General features: G+C 39.8%; 1 protein-coding gene and 1 long non-coding RNA gene across 17 annotated transcripts in view; one reads left to right on the forward strand and one right to left on the reverse strand.

Moving 5' to 3' along the window:
* Nucleotides 1-19,145, forward strand: part of nbeaa (neurobeachin a) — a 361,602-nt gene that overhangs the window by 153,595 nt on the left and 188,862 nt on the right. For all 16 annotated transcript variants that reach the window (XM_034178254.1, XM_034178240.1, XM_034178256.1 and 13 more), the window contains exons 2-3: nt 1,602-1,833; nt 12,894-12,994. In XM_034178254.1, the coding sequence (XP_034034145.1) occupies nt 1,602-1,833; nt 12,894-12,994 (333 nt within the window). The remainder of the gene's footprint in view (nt 1-1,601; nt 1,834-12,893; nt 12,995-19,145) is intronic.
* LOC117517285 lies at nt 3,375-18,418 on the reverse strand. Its single transcript, XR_004562695.1, has 3 exons — nt 18,407-18,418; nt 16,834-16,836; nt 3,375-3,484 (listed from the first exon to the last, which is right to left on the reverse strand). It is a non-coding gene; the product is annotated as an uncharacterized LOC117517285 (long non-coding RNA).

Genomic DNA, 19,145 nt, shown 5'->3' on the forward strand with positions numbered 1-19,145 from the left:
AGTTTGTTGATTTTTCGGGTTCATCACCTCGGGGCAGCATCTCCGATCAGCGGGTGTCCCGCGCACCATGATCGATTGGCTAATATCTTAAAAGAAACACCATTTGGCGTGAGTGAGAAGGAGAATTTTTTTTTCAGCCTTCAAACAAGCGTGACGAACGCTTCTCTACTATGTTATAAAAGACCATCTGGCCTGACACACACACACACACACACACACGCCTCCGAAACACACACGCACACACAGACACAGCTAGCGTCTGCAACAGGTATTACAGCCGTGGGGTCATGTTTCCGCGAGGAGCTCTATGCGTGGGTATTTGACCGTCTTGCTGCAAAGACTTACACCCGAGAGAGACGGCTATTTGTTTCCCTTCTTTAATTTACAAATTAAAAAACAGAAAAGGAAACGCGATAATTTAAGAATTAAGAAATATTAAAGGCGTATTAAAATATTCGTGTTTAATCACTAAATTGAAGAAAAACTCCCATAATTATGCATAAGATACGGTATTTTTTATTCCTTCTTTAATTGAGGCATTAAAAAAGCATAAAAGGAGGCGCTTTAATTTAAGAATTAAAAATATTAAAGGGGTATTAGATAATAGACACTGATTTATGTTTAATTATTTCAGAATTAGTTAATTCTTTAATACATTAAAAAGATCTAGGTATTTTTAATCATTCTTTAATTCATGAAATAAAATGACATTAAAATATTAGACCCGGGTGGGAGGGGAGGTAGGGCTTGGAGGCGGTGCTTGGGGTGGGGTTAGGGGAGGAGCTTGGGGGTGGGGCTAGGGGAGGAGCCAGGGGCGGAACTAGGGGAGGAGCCGGGGGCAGGGGCTTAGGGGCAGGACATAGTGACGTCATCGATTCTGATTGGCTGTGATGTCATAGGGGCGGGGCTTGGAGGCGGGACTAGGGGAGGGGCTTAGGGGCGGGACATAGTGACGTCATCGATTCTGATTGGCTGACAGGGCCATGAATCAGTTTTTGACAAAAGGTGGGTCATCTTTCTCTCTTACTTATCTTGCAGCAGCTTTATTCTTTGAAACTGGAGACGAGCATTATTCTGCAAAGATGGAATGTTTAACTCTCATCATGTGTGTGTTTCAGTATGGCGCTGTGGTGTTGTGTGTTTGAACTCATACAGGGGGCCAATTTTATGCCTGCTGTATCATGAGAGTGATTGTAGTTCACAGACGAGAGTGGTGCACTCCTCAATTTTGAAAAAAAGGAGAGAGAGAGAGAGGGGGAAAAGGGGGAGGGTTTGTGTGTGTTTGCGTGCACGGATGAAGGATGTTTATTTGTTGCTGTATGTGTGGCCTGCAGCAGGAGGCCTGCTTTCTTTACTACATTCACCATCCATCAGAAGCTAGGCTTACTTCTCAGACAGACAAAAGCTTAAATGCTTTACTAAATCATTCTATCTTTTTCTTCTCTCTTCTCCCACTTGTGTCATTACCCAATCATCCATCCCCCAAACCCACATACCTCCTTTTCTGCAATCCTTCTTCCTCAACATTTGTTCCCTTGCCTTTTATACTCCCAAAAACCATCCTTTCCTTTCGTTCCCTTTTCTCACCCCTGCACCTCCAGCTGGTTGGCGGGGAGTTTGATCTGGAGATGAACTTCATCATCCAGGAAGCAGAGAGCATCGGCTGCATGGTGGAATTGCTGTCCCACTGTGAGGTGACGTGCCAGGCTGAGATCTGGAGCATGTTCACTGCAATCCTCCGCAAGAGCGTGCGCAACCTGCAGACCAGCACTGAGGTCGGCCTCATCCAGCAGGTGCTGCTGAAGATGAGTACTGTGGATGACATGATCGCAGGTGAGCTGTGGGCACACTGTGGGAGGGACGGGCACCTGAGCAGTAATACACAGTGTGAATGAAGGTACCCACCTGAAACTTTGAACTATAGTCAGGTCTGTAAGTAAGGCCCCATTAAAAAAAAAAAAAGGCAACAAAAAAACATTAGTTTATTATCCCCGCCCGCATGCCAAATTCGGGCCGCATCAATATTTTTTAAAAAAATTTTTATTTTGGCAATTTCATTGGCAACAGTACAGCTGGTCCAAGAACCGGCAAGTCCACTAGGTGGCGAGTCTGCTTTGGCTGAAGATGGCCAAAGTTTACAGAGCTGGGCCCGGAACTTGCCACTTGTTGTCATTGCCCCGAGGTGACCATGAGTATGTGGTATGCTGGACAATGGAGGTAGCTTGGACATTAAGTACAACAGTTGCATGGTGAGTTTTTCCTTGTCTGCTTCCTCATCCTCGAGAATGAAATGAACTGTGTGCCATAAACTTATGTTAATTCATATTAAAAGGGGAAGTTTCATTTCCCAACTTCAAAATTTTACCTTGTTTGTTTGTTCTCTGTTTCTAAGAAAAAGTAAGGAAAAAAAAAAATCCACCCTCCCTCATGACTTGTTTCTGATGTCAAGAATGATAAACTGCATGTACTGTACTGTACATGACTCCATGTACAGACTACTCTCTGGACTTTCCTCACTCCATCAAAAAATCGCGTCAGAAATTTCTCCAGCTTTTCATCCTAACTTCATCCTCTTCATCCTAACAGCTGTTCATGCCTATTTTAAAAGAAAAGTGTTAATTATTTAATTACCGAGGATGCAGTATGATGTTTTTGGAGGGACACATCAACTAAAATGTGATTGTATTATGTGTATTGTTTTTGTAAATATGATTTATAGCCTCAAGAATTGTATTATTTATCTTTTCTCCACAGTCTGTTATTTGCAAAAGCAAACAATCACAAACTATCGTAGTACTTGTAGATTTTTTTGCTTTTGAAGAGGGCTGAATTTAAGGTAATGCAATAGTAAAATTAAAATAAAGTAGGCTGCTACCCTCATGACATACTAACGGCTAATGAGCAAGCAAATGTCAGCTAGGTCCGCCTCCCATTCAGAATTCACATAAAAATGTCATAGCGTTGGGAGGCTTTTAACAAATTACATTCATCACAATCATAAAAGACTCCTCTAATGTCCTTGTGGAAAATTATTTCTCTCCGACGTACAGCGAGTGAACCTTTGTTTTTATAAAAGTGCATAGTTAAGCAACATGAACATGCTGTTCCATGATGCTTTGCTTTGATATAATTTCAGCAAACATCCATAGTTGGTGTCATGAGTCTGTGTAATCGGAAATGTAAAAGTTAAAGTTTTGTGATTATTTCATGAAAAACTTGATGACCAGTAAAGATCCGCTTGCCGATTGAGGGGTTTGTGTTGCTTCCGTCTGTCATTTGTCCGTCTACCCTCATTAATCTGGTAAGCAGGTAATGCCGTTAAATGACTGGGAGCGGGTGCAGCGTCCACGATGTAGTAAGATTGCAAAAGCAGTCACTTTATCTGAGTCTTTGTGTTCCCACCATTAAACACACAGATAAAATCTTTCTTTCACCGCAACTCTGGCTCCAAGTAGTTTTTGAAGCCCATTTCTCAGACTGTGCTCTTTCTAGGAGGTGTGTATGAAATGCTTCTGCCTCAAAAATCTTATCTCTGGGAAAACTGCATGACTAATGAACACCACAACTGGTTATAACGGACCTTCCCAAAACACACCTGCTCAACATTTCGACATATTCACAATTAAAGTCCACAAAAAACACATTCTGGTTTTCCTATTCATTTCAATGAATATTCTCTGAGGAGGCGGGCCCTCATATGACGTAACTTTTCCTGTAGCCAAACATTTATCAGCGGCAGATGAAATCAAGCAAATTTTGCCATGTTCATGTCTTAATTTTTCAGGGCATATGGCACCAAAAATAAAACAATACATCAATATTTTCATCATTCATCATTGATTTAGAATAATCAGCTCATTTGACATTTCATTTACCAGAGATATGCACTTTAAGGCTATCAAAATATCATACTGGCTCATGCCCAGTTGCAATTTTGCAAATAAACACCCTTGTTGTGTTTGGAGAAACTTGGCATGTGCCAAATTTTGTGTGTTGCATCAAATGTTACACGTCTTCATGGTGGAGGGTAACAGAGAAGGACTTTATTCCATGAAAACAGATTAAATCTGCTCATGTTTCCCACGCATGCCCTAACAAACTGCTGGTGAAATTTCATGTCTTCTGTTTAAGATGATCCTTTTCTCTTACAGTCCACCATGAAACTGTGTTTGGGGTTAATATATTTAAAGGGTTTTGAGTTGCCCAGAGGTGTTAATATTTGTATTTATAGACAGTTTTTCACACACAGACAGACTAGCAAAATATAGATCTGGGTTTGATTCTCGGTCATATTACATGTTTGTGTCCTCGGACACGATACTCCATCTGCATTGTCCCAATCAACCCAACTATAAATGGGTTCTGGCCTTGGCTGGGGAAGTGATCTGCATCCTATCCGGGGATAGTCATAGACTCGTCTTCACTTTACACTACCGAATTCAGGGGTCAGCACTGGCACCAATGAGCCTCAGGCCCTGTATCAAACTTCTACATACATATTGTGAAAATTATTGTTGCAACATCTGTACAACAGCTGTTTTTTGGATGTCATTGCACTGCCTTTGTATCATGCATCAGTGATGCAGTGTGTGATATTCGTCTATTATTTGATCACATTTTTACTTCGGTAGAAAATGCTCTTTATGACTTCGTAGTGAACACGATCTTGTGCATTTAGGTGTGGACGGAATGAGTAGGTGGTAAAACAACTGTGAAACCACATAAAGGGAAAGTCAGCAGCAGTGAACGCTGTGTGCTTTGCTCAGAACAGGTCTGCAGATTACACTGCTGTGACGGCTGTTAGTAGAGATTCTGGACCTCATTCATGAAAACTTAATCTGTGAACAGATTTGATCTTATCATGTGTGTAGTGGTCAGGATGACGCATAAACCTGAGAACAAATTCTGATTGTGGTTTGTGCCACATTCTGTACCATGAAGCAAAATAAAACACCAACTCAAGCCAAGAAAGTACAAGACGTGTAATTTGTGTTTGGAAGCTTTATCACAGTTTTTAATCTTTTATTTTTCATTGCAAAACAAATAAACTGATATTTTGTTAGTAGTTGTATAGTAATTGGATAATGATGTATTGTATGAAACAAGTAACTTTTTCAGTAAAGTTATCTTTTAAATATTTGTGAAATTGTCTGATATGAGCAGTGATTGTTCTCAATAGATTGACCTTTCCTGTCGCACATCAAGGTGTCTCACCTCCAGGACTTCTGCATACAGTGTACATCCATCTAAAATGTTTTGGGAAGATCATTCCCCAATACTCTACTTCTGTTCCTTTAACATAACATGTTATAGCTGTAAGGTTTTGTTCAGACTTCCAGTTCAAGTCAGATTTAAAGCATATCTCATTCAGATCAGATTTCCCTGACTGACTGTCCACTTATAGCAAGTAACCAGATTTGATTTCTGTGTCCATACAGTATTGCAGTCTTCATCTACCATCTAGTCCATATCAGTTGCTGTAGTGATATTAGTCACGTGTGACTCAGAGGACATGGGTTATAAGCAACGGTGGTGACTTTAAATGTATTTATATAATTTATGTTTTTAGGTTTATATATTATGAAATTACATAAGAGCTTTCAATGAGGTGGACAGACTGAGCAGCAGCTGAAACACTGCCATGTAAATATGTGCATGAGACTCCTGTGTGTGTGATGCATATGCATGTTTGACAACGTGTAGAGCATTTTAAGCGTGACACATCATCTGCTTTTATTTTTGGAGGTGATTTTACACGTTAGTTTGGGCTTTTGTGTGTGTGGTGGGGGTGTTACACAGCTGCTCAGAGGGTGACAGAAGGCATGAGAAATCACAGCTGCAACTAAACAGTCTGAATCTGATCTGAGCATTCAGACCAAAATGGATTTGCAAAATTGTGATTTAAATCTCATTTCAAACTACCTACGAATGAGGCTTGAAATGGACATGGAAAAAACTGATGTCATGTGACTTTTGAGTGTCACTGGATCATGCAATGGAAAGTGCAACACATGGCTGCAGTTTCGTGGCTGACATTTCTTCACCGTGTAAGTAGTAGGCCTCGTGTAAGTTTCCCTAAATGATAGCTGAAACTGAGGCGAAATAATTCCACCTGAGAATTCTCCAGAGAGACAGAATGGCAAAGATATATGATCATCATCTTAGTTTACTGTTTAGTCCAAGTCTCACACCCATGCAGTAAGGCTAGAAGTACCATGACCCTGAAGACTTGGATCTTCATTGCTGTTAGTTGCATTGCATTGTCTGCAAAGTCAAGGTCAGTTGACCTGTCCTGGCTGACAAAGGCACTGAAATTGCTGGACTTAATGATCTTACTCAAGACTAACATCATACAAATATTGAACAAAGTATGATCCAGAACACATCCCTGATAAATTTCAGAATTCACTGAAAAGAAGTCAGACTCTACCCCACTTGACAGAGCACTCACAGTCTATGTATAGGCTAATTATGTTGTACAATGTATTGGGTATCTTGCAGACTGATTAACCAAATCAAACATTTTGCAACAACAACAGCAAAAAGGCTGTAAAGAAACCTTGCTGATGTTCATGCTTCTGTTTAATGTGTATTAGCAGAGCTACGATGCTATGAGTAGTTGACTTCTTGGGTGTGAAACCATGCTGTTGTGGCTGCTAAGCAACAAGCAGCTGGCACTGAATTCTATTGAGAATAGCCCCTGCGAGTTGCTCATCACAGACAGACACCTGTTGGGTTTGCATTTCTCTCCCAAATAGAATCAGTGATTGCTTGAACACCAGTTCCATCTGTCTGAAGAGGGTCAGTCTTCAATATCATGTCCGTGAACCTTTACCCACCCTTAGCTATTTCTCCACTTTTACAGCCTCATTGAGATTTTTTGGCTTGCAGCCCAGCACATACTTGTATTTCTGTCATGATAAAGTTGGATAACTATTATTACTTTTGTCAACTGACAGCACAAGTGTTCAGACTTAGCTCTATAGGTTTGTATGTGTATCTGTCTTTATTTTCCACACATATTTTTCTTCTTTTGGAATCTCAGGTAATATTGTTCATTTTCCCCCTCAAAGCTAAATTTACCCCTTCAGTCAGACAACATGGTATTTAAAATATTTAGGGAATGAAGGACTTTGTTTTTTAAAGTGGTTTTAAAGTTGACTTGTATGTTAGTCATTGTAACGGTGAAACACTAAAATGTTTAAAGCACCTATGTTGTCATTCGGCAGATGTTGTCAGTGTGAGATCACTCTGCTGCCAGCAGATCTGTGTGGAGGAGACGAGACAAGGTGAAACAAAGTTATGCCTCCTTGCTGATGGTAAAGCATACGATTTTAAAAATGGATCACAAATATTCAGTCTTCAAATCAAAATCTTCCATGTAATTTGGACATTAAAAACAAGACAGGTGAATTTTACACACCAGCAATACTTAATGGGCGGCCCTAAGAGTAAAAAATTATACAAGATGCTCAAAAGTGGATAAAAGAAAGATTAAAAGATTATGAATGTGTGGACTGGTTCACACAAGGCACAGATAAATATTAGATGAGACATGCCAGCATTTTAGCCTCTCAACAAGAAACAAAAAAGTCTTTCTTCTGCCAGTTTCCAATGGTCTTTTGCAGCCATATGGCTGTTTTCTGTGCGCTGGTTCAGTTTGGTCCTCACTGGCTCTAGGGATGGGACTGATCCGATCATGGATCGGTATCGGGTTCCGATTCCGACGTAATTCATGTATCGGAAAACACTGATCCAACCCGTGGCATTTTTCAATACCGGAGAAGAGCCACTGCGAATCCTCTCAACTGCTGTTGTTTGCTCTCTGCTTGTTTACTGCCAAGCGGTATGAGGGGAGAGAGGAGGTTTTCTGAAGCCGGACTGTTTGTGAGATCTCTCTTCCACAGTGTTCTAGCTGCAGTTAGCAGCAAATTTCTGCCCTGCTCTCGGATTCAAATTGTCTGTTTGTCGGGCACGGATTTTCCAAAAACTTAACTGAATTGTTGCTGAAAGTGTGTGCTAAAAAGTTAACCACTTCACTGTCCCGAGGCTGTCAAATGCTATGAAAAGCCAGGTCAGTGTGCAGCCGTGGAGGAGCTGAACAGAGATTCTGTCCACTGAAAGCAAAAAAAGTCTCCATTAAAATCCTGCGCGTGAACGTCGATGATGATACACTAATTTTACAGTTGAAAGGCTTCGTGTTTCCAAAAGTTCAAAGTTTGCGCAGCACAAACGCAACGAGAGAGAAAGAAAAAGACAGAGATGGAGGGAGAGCGAAAGCGAGAGAGGGAGAGAGACAGAGGGACTTAATTTTTAGTCTGTAACACTTGCTTTGACAATGTAAACATATGTCTCCCATATCAGTAAAGCTCCACTGTAATTGAAAATTGAGAAGGAGAGACAGACAGACAGAGGGTGCTGTCTTTTCTCTTTAAGTCTATAAAAATAAGGCTATAAAAGTCTATAAAAAATAGAAGTACTTAATTCTTTCACCAAAACATCAGATCTAGGCTTTCATCTTAGATGCACCTTCTGGCAAATTGTAGCTGAACTTTCAGGTCTCCTTTTTAAGAAAATCTACATATAAAATCAACAATAATGATAATAATATTAAAGCAAACAGAACTCTGGTATTGGATCGTAAAAGTATCGGTATCGGCAGATATCCAAATTCAGGTATCGGGATCTGAGATAACTGGAGTGTAATTTCTCCACTGTGAGATCAATAAAGTATATCTCATCCGATCTGAAGTGAAAAATTGTGGAGCTGTACATTCCTATTTGGCTCTGTTCCACACAGTTTTATGACATGATCCTTTTCAGGTGTTTGAGGTTGCCCAGCTATGAAGAAATGCACAGACATTCATTTCTCAAATGAAATGCACATGCAGCTGCTCTGTACTACTGATACTACTGATACTTTGATCAGTGTCACTAACGGTGTGCTGAACCATGTCCCCTCCACCACCACTGTCCGTCTGAGTTCAGGCACTCCCAGGTGACAGCAGGCAGTACTCAAATGCTGTGACTCTTCTGTCATGTCCTTCAGCAGTGTCACCCTAAATCGAGGCTCCACAGGTTTTCTCATTTTTTGGGAGGTGATTCTGCTTCTTAGAGACCACAGCACCAACTTTCCTCTATTGAGTGGTGGAGAATCATTGCGTGAAATGCACCAATGAAAAATTACAAACATTTTCATGTTCAAGTTTCTCAGATACAAAATTGCATTTTTTTTTCCTCTTATATCACTGGAATATGATAGTATTTTAGTTTTGTGCATGTTGATTGGAAAATTAACATACCACGTCGGACTTTGGTAAAAGGCAATCTTCCTTTTTACATGCGGTCTGTTTTATAGATGAAATGAGTAATAAAGACGATCAACAGATTAATTGATTATGAAAACAATCATTATTTGCAGTAGAGTGGGGTGAAATGAGCCAAAATTAATATCATAGTATTTTTCACTTTTTGTATGGTGACTGATATTATATCATGGTATTTCGGGACTAACCCTGTTGTGTTTGATGATTTACGGACATTAATGCTGGATTTTACGGTCACAAATTGAGTTTTATGGATATTTTATAGAGTAAAACGGATATTTGCGACCGCAAAATCCAGCATTAACGTCCTTAAATCATCAGACACAACAGGGTTAGTCCCATTCTAATCCAATTCCATCATTTGCATGGTTTATTTTTCTGTAAGTAATTCGACCTGGATCCGTGTTTTCAGCGAAAGACCACTTCACCACTGAAGGCTACATCTAAACCCGCATAATAATATAGGTAGATAAAACTGTTACACAGACCGTAGTGTTGCTAGATTCCTGGTCCCTGGTCATCAAATAATCACAGTTAGTATTGTATTTATCGGTTATCACAGCAGTAATTGCAATATTTACATTGCTCGGCGAAGCTTACCGTAGCAACAGCGTCTTCATGCCAAACTGGAAATTCTGTGAGCAGACCCACAGATTTCTTCATCTGGTCAACTGCATTGAGTAATTCTGTATCAGAATCGACATCAATACTTTGGGATGATAGATTAAATTCACCCATTTTGGCATCGTCGTCACTCCACCAGTTTCTCTCGCTCTCAGCTGACAGCGCCATTATGACATCTGCATAAACAATGCTGTCAGGGCACAGAGTAATACATTAAATGCAAAACGGTTGAATAATATGCACACCGTCAACGCAATATTTTATGGTTGGAAATCTCACATGATTAACCAATCTGATTTGCAGAACAAATGTAATTGGATTAGAATACCTTTTCCCAGGTTATAGCATGTCCTTTCCTTTTATAAGATAAATTTTGATAGCATATTGAGTACATGAAATGTATAATTGTCACTTGAAGTTATGTGAGAGTATATGCATTTCAAGGAGCAATTAATTTGATCTAAACTTGACTGTTTTGAGATCAACTTAACAGCATAACTGCCGATTTAAATTTTATTGCAGCATAATTAAAAATGACCAGTTCTGCTGTTCCAAACAGAATAGTTTTATGGTAGCTGTTTGCCAAGTTGTGTCAAAGACACAAGTGAAAGCATCAAGGCACTGGAGTTGATTGTACAGATTCAAATATCACAGCTGCTAAGATGTATAGTGAAATATTTAAATGATGTACTTACAGTATTATACCAGTATCCAGAGCAATGTGATTGAATGAGAAACACATAAAAGTTTAAAAGACAGCTTAAAACTGGCTTCAGGCTATATGACATGTTTAATAATTATGTAATTTGAGCAAGAGTTTAACATGAACTATTTTCATTTTCCATTCTGCTCCTTCAGATTTAAACTTGATGGAAAACGGAATGAATCAATGTTTTTTTTCTGGTTGTACATTTAACAAATCTGTGGCTGTGTTTAATTAACAATCATTAAGGCTTACGTAAATGAGCTTGCTTCACCATATTACCATGACTATTTTCTTCTGAAAATAACTTTATCACTAGTTATCTGTTAAAAAAAAATCAGGTGATTTGACTCGTGGATAGCACAAAAGGGAAAAAGTTAAATGTGACCATCATGGGCTCTGTGTTGCTCTGCTGATCAGAGTGGTATGGATGGATTGCTGGTGATATTTTTCATTATTTCTTTGGCGTTATTTCATAAGGACAGGTGTTCAGACCACAATTTTCACCTTTATAGAAAATTAAAAGCCTTATTTTTTGTCAATATGCTGTTGTATAATTAGGCTGTTGGTGGTGCCGTACTTCACAGTCCATGTCGTGGTGCACTATTGCACAAGTAATGACCGGTAACTTTTGATTTGTTGCTGACATTTTGCTGCTGTTTTTTTTTTTTCCTCCACAGAAATAATAAGACCTCCACACACAAAATAGTCCTGGACAGTTATTTTACAACTACATTAGTTTTTTTTTTTAGTGTTCTAAACCAGTAGATTGTTTTCAATGTGCCCTGCAGTGAGACATTTCTAATATCCTCTCACTGTAGCCAGGGTAATGAACTCTGTGTGTCTACGTGCACTGCAATTTGTGTTGGGAGCTTTATTTCAAAATGCCACATGCTCAGTTGTCTTTTTACATGATTAAATTGACCTTGACTTTCCTCTAATGATCCCTTGGAGTGCATCTCCTTCTTTCCCCCCAGTGTCCTCTGTCCTACCTACCATCTTAGAATAATATGTTTCATACATGATTTTTTTTACTGTCCACCAGTGCAGAATATAAGGTGCTTAAATCAAATTTATGCCAATTCTCAAAGACTCCCTTTCCAAAGCTTGAGTCTAACACTTTTCTAAAACTATTTAACATGACCTACATGGATTGATCGTATGAAGAAAAAAGAGCTTAGGGATTTTGAATCTAGGACATTGTGTATTGCGTTTTTCCTCTCATACCACGTGAGCTAGCCTTCCGCTTTAGTCCCTATTGCTGGGCTCAGGCTAATGAAATATTATGGGAAGACTCTATTCATATCTAGCAGGCCTAATGGGAAAGAAGAGCCTCCATAAGCAGATTGGCTGACTCTGAGAGGGTTCTGCTGTGTGTTTGCCATGTCTGCTCAGATCTTTTGTGGCTGTGTAAAGTGAAAGTCAATGAGGCAGAATGCTATTTTAACCAAGGAAATCACTTTTAACACACTGTGGCATTTAATTAAATGCTTTCATATGCATGTGCAAGACAGAAGCATATTTAAAGCAGGGTTTTTTTTTAGTTGCATAAGGTGTAGCGATGACAAAAGAGCTCCTTTTTGGCCTGGATAATGCAGGTGACAGGTTGGTACATGCGCCTGCCAGTGACATTACAGAAGGAAAAACTTCCATATTTTTAGTCACACACATAAGCCAGACACACAAAGTTCTGCTTGTTGACCTACTTAAAGATGGCTACATGAATGAGTGTTTTAAAATGGGGAGTGCGCCGTTTGCAATAATAAATGAAACCTCGTGCAGACAGTCCACAAGCCTTTTCACTCTATTACATGGTTCTGCTTTTGTGGCTAATACCTGAGAGTACCGAGTGAGTTCTCTGTGTATGTGGCCTTGTATTACTTGATGTATTAAGATCAGCATACACCCAGGCGAGAAAATATAACCCTGTGGTTTATATGTCCATGATACTACATTATGCTGTGTGCAGCAATTACAAGACTCAAGTTTCAAGGTTGTGTGTTTTGTAGATATGTGGAGCATTTGGATGGAATGCACTGTGTAACTGAGAGTTTCACCATCTATGATTCAGAGCAAAAAACAAAGTGTCTCTGCGATATGATGACGTCACCTTTTTTCATCAGAGAAGGGTCTTTCCAAATGCTTACTCACAACCATGCTAACAAGGACGCAAACATGTTTTCCTCCTTTTCATGTTTCCTCCTTTCTGGTGCTCACTTTGTACCTCTCTGTTTTCTCAGACCTGCTGGTGGACATGCTGGGTGTGATGGCCAGTTACAGCATCACAGTCAAGGAGCTGAAGCTGCTCTTCAGTATGCTGAGAGGAGACAACGGCATCTGGGTGAGACCACGGGAGAGATGACTGTTTGATTGTAGTAGTGTGATACGATCGGCAGTTTCCTGCTTTCAAACGTCACAGGAGTTTGGTGTCACACTAGAAAAATACAGATGAATCATTGGATCCTGATCATTTCATGCAGTTTGATAGAAGTGAGAGGTTGCTCTTTTTTCAGTATTAAACATCAATGGGAGGTGATGGTCCAGTGGTTAAAGCATTGGGCTTGAGACCAGAGGATCCTCGGTTCAAATCCCAACCTGACCGGAATATCATTAAGGGCCCTTGGGCAAGGTCCTTAATCCCAGAGTTGCTCCTGGTGTGTAGTGGGCACCTTGTATGGCAGCACCATCACATTGGGGTGAATGTGAGGCATTGATGTGTAAAGCGCTTTGGGCATCTGATACAGATGCAAAAGCACCATTATTTCCACCACTTATTCAGCTGGTTAGGTGCACATTATAGCCGGCCTATGATGTATGTAATATGTGTGGAGAGCCTCCACCAGGCCAGAAATATTTTGTTAATAATGGCAACAAAAAATACTGCCAAATATCCATTAATTTGGATGTCAGTATCTTACAGGACACAGATGCTGCCCACTTCAATTAAAGTTAGCAGTCTGAGCTTCCAACAGAAGATGTCAAAGTCTGACATCTACTCTGCAGATTTTTTTTGGTATATCATAAATAAAAGCTGGATAAAATAAAATAAACTATATTTTTTCTTCTAAAGGTAAAGTCTTTTTTAAGTAAACAAATGAAAGAAAGAAAGAAAGAAAGAAAAAAACCTACATAAAACTGTTATTCTTAGTGGTTTGCAAGATAGTTTGTTGCACAGCAGCCTGGATACCATGCAGTGCATGAATGAGGGTCGGTAACTGCCTCTGTGCAGGCCACTTTTGGCTCAGCCTCCTGTTGTGTGCACTTGTTTTACCAGGCTCTCTGGACTTAAACTTTGAGGGAAAAAGTAGAGATCTGTTTGTGATGACTCTGAAGGATTCTGCCAGTATACACTGTATGCCCATCAAATTGAGTTTATATCTCAAAACATTTTTTGCACCAATGCAGTTGGTGATGTGGAGGTTAGTGATGCTGAAACTGGGTGATCCAGCTATTCTTTGAGTAATACTTGTGAATTTTTCTGTGAAAAGTAGTTTTTTGTCATCTTTTTTTTAAACCACCAGCGATCAAGCTTTGCAGGACTGTGGCAGGATTTCATAAATATTGACCACATCACTTAACAACAACAACAATAATAATAATAATGAGAATTAATGTATTTTTTTAGCAAGTGTTCCAAAATTCTCCTTTGAGGTTAGTCAGAATCACATTTGTCAGTATAATTGGCTGAGTCATCACCAGTAATATTTATCATTATCATTCTTGATTTCAGTTTCAGGTGAGTTTGTTAAAATATTTCTCTGAGAAGTGGGACCTGTTGACCCCTAAAACGTGAATCTGCTGCAAATTGGGAATTAGACACATTAATGAAAATGTATGCAAACTGGGAATATTCACGAACAGTTAATAAATTTGCTGCAAACCGTGAATAAAATATCCCACAAAACATTAATACAGGTCTCGCAAAACATGAATATCATTCATGGTATATATTTTCTTTCAGTTTAAGTAGTTTACGGATTTCAGTTTACGGATCAATTACTTCAGGAAATATTGATACCCTATCTCCACAAAAAAAAAGAAAAAATTTTGGGGGGGTCACTTCACCCAGGGGGGCAAGCACCGAGCAGGCTCTTGCTTCTGGTGTCAAGCGTCTGGCTCCACTGGGCGTGGCTTGCTGGGCGTGCTGACAGTGGCGATGGGGGGGGGGGGTGTTCACTGAGGCGGTATACCTGTCAAACGGTAACACAGGTTTTTGAAGGCAAACTAAGGGAGGACTGAAACCTCCCGTGGAGCAAAAGGGCAAAAGCTCGCTTGATCTTGGTTTCCAGTATGAATACAGACTATGAAAGCAGGGCCTCGAGGTCCTTATGATTTTTGGGGGTTTTAAGTAAGAGGTATCAGAAAAGTTACCACAGGGATAACTGGCTTGTGCCGGCCAAGCGCTCATAGCGATGTCACTTTTTGATCCTTCGATGAAAGATTCCCCGCACTGCCATGCAATTCGCCATGCCAACTTTGTCCCGCTTTACGTCACACTATATAAAATGATCATTTCATAGCCAGTGACACATTTGCTCTCAAAACGTGGCTGATGAAACCATGCATTCTCTCATCACTTCCAGAATCACAGAGAAATTACCAACATTATCTACATTACCAAATGCATTTATGGCGTCATGCGGTAAATGCATGTGGAATCTTGTCTCAAAGGTAATTATTAATAATATTTATTTTGTAATGAATTGGTAAAACAGGTGCATTTTTATTCCTTTTTATGAGTTAGATAATGTATCTGTAAAGTTATGTTTATTGTAGATTAACATCACTTTGAGCAGATGGGATGAGTTCATCAATGAAATCACCTGCTGGAGTCAGTGGCTGCAAAGAAACCTGCACCAGTATTCTGGAATACTTTGGACACCACTGCTGTAAACAATGGACATTGTGCTGCAATGCACCATAGGAGTTTGGGGTTTTTAGGTTTTAAATGGTGTTGTTGTTCATTTTAGTTTAACAGTGTTGTTAGTGTTATTGATTTATTGTGTTTTTGTAATTCAAATAGTTTAGTTAAGTGTTATGTTGCTCTTACCATGAGGGAGTTAAGTCTCATGTTGGTACCATAAGTGAAAACTGTAGTGGTTTTAATGTCTTCCGCCACTGTCTTTTTTTGCATAATTAAAAACACCTGCTTACAGCAGCTGTGCGTGTGTGCATGCAACTTCAGTCACAGACAAAATGTGCACAGCTGACATTTGCCATTTGGTATGCTTATGTATTTTGGGTCAAGGAAAACAGAACGTTGATCGAACTAATATTTTTGGAGAAGCTATGGATATTAGGTAACAACACTGAACAATGGATGTCGCTAACTACTCTCTGGACTCTCATTCCATTCCAGCAGAGGGTGGTAAGTCATCTTTATATTAAAAGTGTGAGTGATGTGAGTGATTTTATTGAGTAAGTTCAATGTAAGTACATAATATAATTGTAAATATGTTAAAAATACATGGATGACACAAGAAAGTGAAAACACTTATTTCTATTGTGGTACATTTCAAAATCAAATGACAAAATAGAAGTTAAAATAAATAATAATAATAATAGTGTGTATATGATAACAAGAATTGAAACACTTTATAAATACATTAAGAGTAAATTAACATTCAAAAATTACATAATTAGCAGGAAAGGGTGAATTCCCCCTCTAAAAAGTATTGAAGTCTAAGGTTCTAAAACATTCTGGACTCACACCCCATTCCAAGTCATTATACAAGCTTTGATTAATTTATCACCACCCTTGGAAAATGTTAGTTACCTAGTTTATAAACACTACCCAATCTATAGCCTGTAGATCCCCACAGGTAACACGCTAGTGGGCATGCTCACATTTAAGCTGGTGGCAGCAGAAAGGTGGTTACTTTCAAGAGGTGGGGATGGACCGGTTCTCTGCTTGGATGGTTGCATCGGGACACATGGTGGACCATAGGGTGGGGGATGTGGCAACACGCGGAACCAGACCTGACTCAACCATAAATTAAAATAGCAAAATGGATTTAAGTAAAAGTTAAAAAAGGATTCAAGGATTCAAAAGGATTCAAAAGAATTTTATTGTCATATGCACAAAGGAACATGTTCCCTGCACAATGAAATGTGTCTACTGCATTTAACCCATCCTAATTGCAAGTTAGGAGCAGAAGTCGCCATTAGGCACCCGGGGACCAGCTCCAGATGTACATCCCTGCCTTGGTCAACAGCAGGGCTGAGCAAACCAAGACCGACTCATAACAAACGACACACACATAACACACAACACACATAAGCCGGCCCGGTACATAAACACATATAAAAAGCACACACGAGGTAAGGAAGAGAAAAAAACCCTCATAGCTGCTGCGTTACACAGCAGCAATGAGGGAAAAAAAACCCATCAGCACAGAAAACACTATCACACAGACAAACAAAGACGCAGGACGACAACCAAGATTTGAATGTCCAGTTTATCAGAACACTCCGGAGGCAGCCTATTAGGTGCCATCAACGGCCTTGTCCGACAATCTTGGAAGGGGGAGGAGCTCAGCCCTGAGCAGTCCACTGTCCACAGTCAACGTCAGAGCTGGAGAAGCTGAGGGGAGGGGGATGACCAGGGAGCGAGGCTTAAGTGTTGATCTTCTTGAGGAGGTTTTTTTTCGCAGCGGCCTTGAAGTGCAGCTGTGTTTTGGGGAAGCCAAATGAATATCCAGATTAGCAGACGCCTGAAAGATTCCACAGTTCTGAGAACAGAGTGGCTCTCAATACATCTGAATGTAGGATGTGGTCATTACTGATGGTCAAAGCAGTTTTTCCAGAGCTGCAATCCTGCCCGAGATGTTTCCAGCGTGCGGGTTAACACCTGCCGACTGCGCAGTTACTGCCTCCCAATCGAATCAATCATGTGGGGCAGCCTGGATGGCCCAATTATTGCTGCTCCACCTTCTTAATTTTCCGGTAAACCAGCGCCATGCCCGCTCCACACAGCAGAAAGCTGGTCACCACCAAGCAAATATATACACATCTTCGACGTCCTCCACAGACAGCGTGTAAAGGCACATGACCTGCCATCTCCTCCACGAAGTCCATCACGAACCCATCACATGCGTCCCGGCAGGAACGGTCGGGTCCTCCGCCCCCGAATGTCTTGTGTAAAAAATAGTGTCAATTGCGTTCAGAAACCCACTTTAACAAATCCATTTTGTTGTTTTCCAGAAGAGCAAAACTGGAGCCTCACAGACAACACGCCACAGAAGCAGGAAAAGATAAGGAGGGAGAGAGAAGAAATGTGTCCGTCTCGGCCGAGTGCAAGCTGGCAAAAAAAATTAATAATTAAGTATAAGTAATTAACTAATTACTTATAGTAATTATTATTAAGTAGTAATAAATAAGTAAAAAGTAATTAAGTATAATTGTACTATATGGCATACAGATGGTACTAAATTATTAAAGCCTGGAGTATCGATAAGCTCCACCCATTACCGGTACTGCTTTCTGTACTGGAGACATTAAGTAAATAAATTGAAAGGTCTCTTTCTTGTTTGGAGCTTTGTGTGCAGACCTGAAAGCAGGTCTTCTGGTCATGCATCAAGTCTTGTCTCTGTCTCACTCCCTCTGTCTCTCTTGCTTGCTGTGCAAACACACATAAGCAGCACTTTGGAGGTGTTGCATTGCCCAGTGATTAAGAATCATAAAAAATAGAAATGAATCTGTAGCATAAATCGAGATGATGCCAAAAAATATCTCTTATTCCTAATACCAAAACCTGTATTTCTCCAAAACTGTGCATGGCTTGTAAGCAATCCATTGACAGACAAAAGCGATCACATGTTCCAGATGGTGTATCATCTTTGTCATCATCATCATGACATCAGTACTGCCACATTATGAAATGTCAATCCTTCTTTGATTTTACGTTATGTAAAACTCTGTCATTACCACCTCCTCATACACTGGATGTTGATCATAATGAGAAATGTTTGTAATGCTGCTTCACTGTAGAGCCTCCTTGTGGATCAGGTAATGGCAGACTGATGGATATGTTGTAAAAACCTTTGTCTATCTTAACTTCATTACTCCAACCAAGAGAGGTTTTCGTGACTGAATAAATTAACTATGTTGGATCACAGCACTGTGTATTTAGTTTAAGGCAATATTTCATTTTGGCTCCCTGTATCCCTGTGCTACCCCACAGTATTTGTCTTCCAAATGGAATTTTTATGTTAGTTGAGAAAATGCATCACACTGGCACTTTAAATTTTTGCCAATAGAATTTGCTTACTGGTGCAGCAACATTTAGAAGTAACCTGAAGAAATGATCCACATTAAATTGGCTAAGCTGATGCCTTATGGGCTGGCAATCTGATTATTTCCTTGCCTTCCAGACACTTGTTATTGGACTTAGTGTTTTATTACTTTTTCAATCAAATAAAAAAAAGCTTGTGTATTTCATATTGGATATTTCCTCAAAAATGGTGTAGCTTTATTCAGTGTGGGTTTTCTGC

The sequence above is a fragment of the Thalassophryne amazonica genome, chromosome 9 (genome assembly GCF_902500255.1).
Source record: "Thalassophryne amazonica chromosome 9, fThaAma1.1, whole genome shotgun sequence".
NCBI lineage: Eukaryota > Metazoa > Chordata > Actinopteri > Batrachoidiformes > Batrachoididae > Thalassophryne > Thalassophryne amazonica.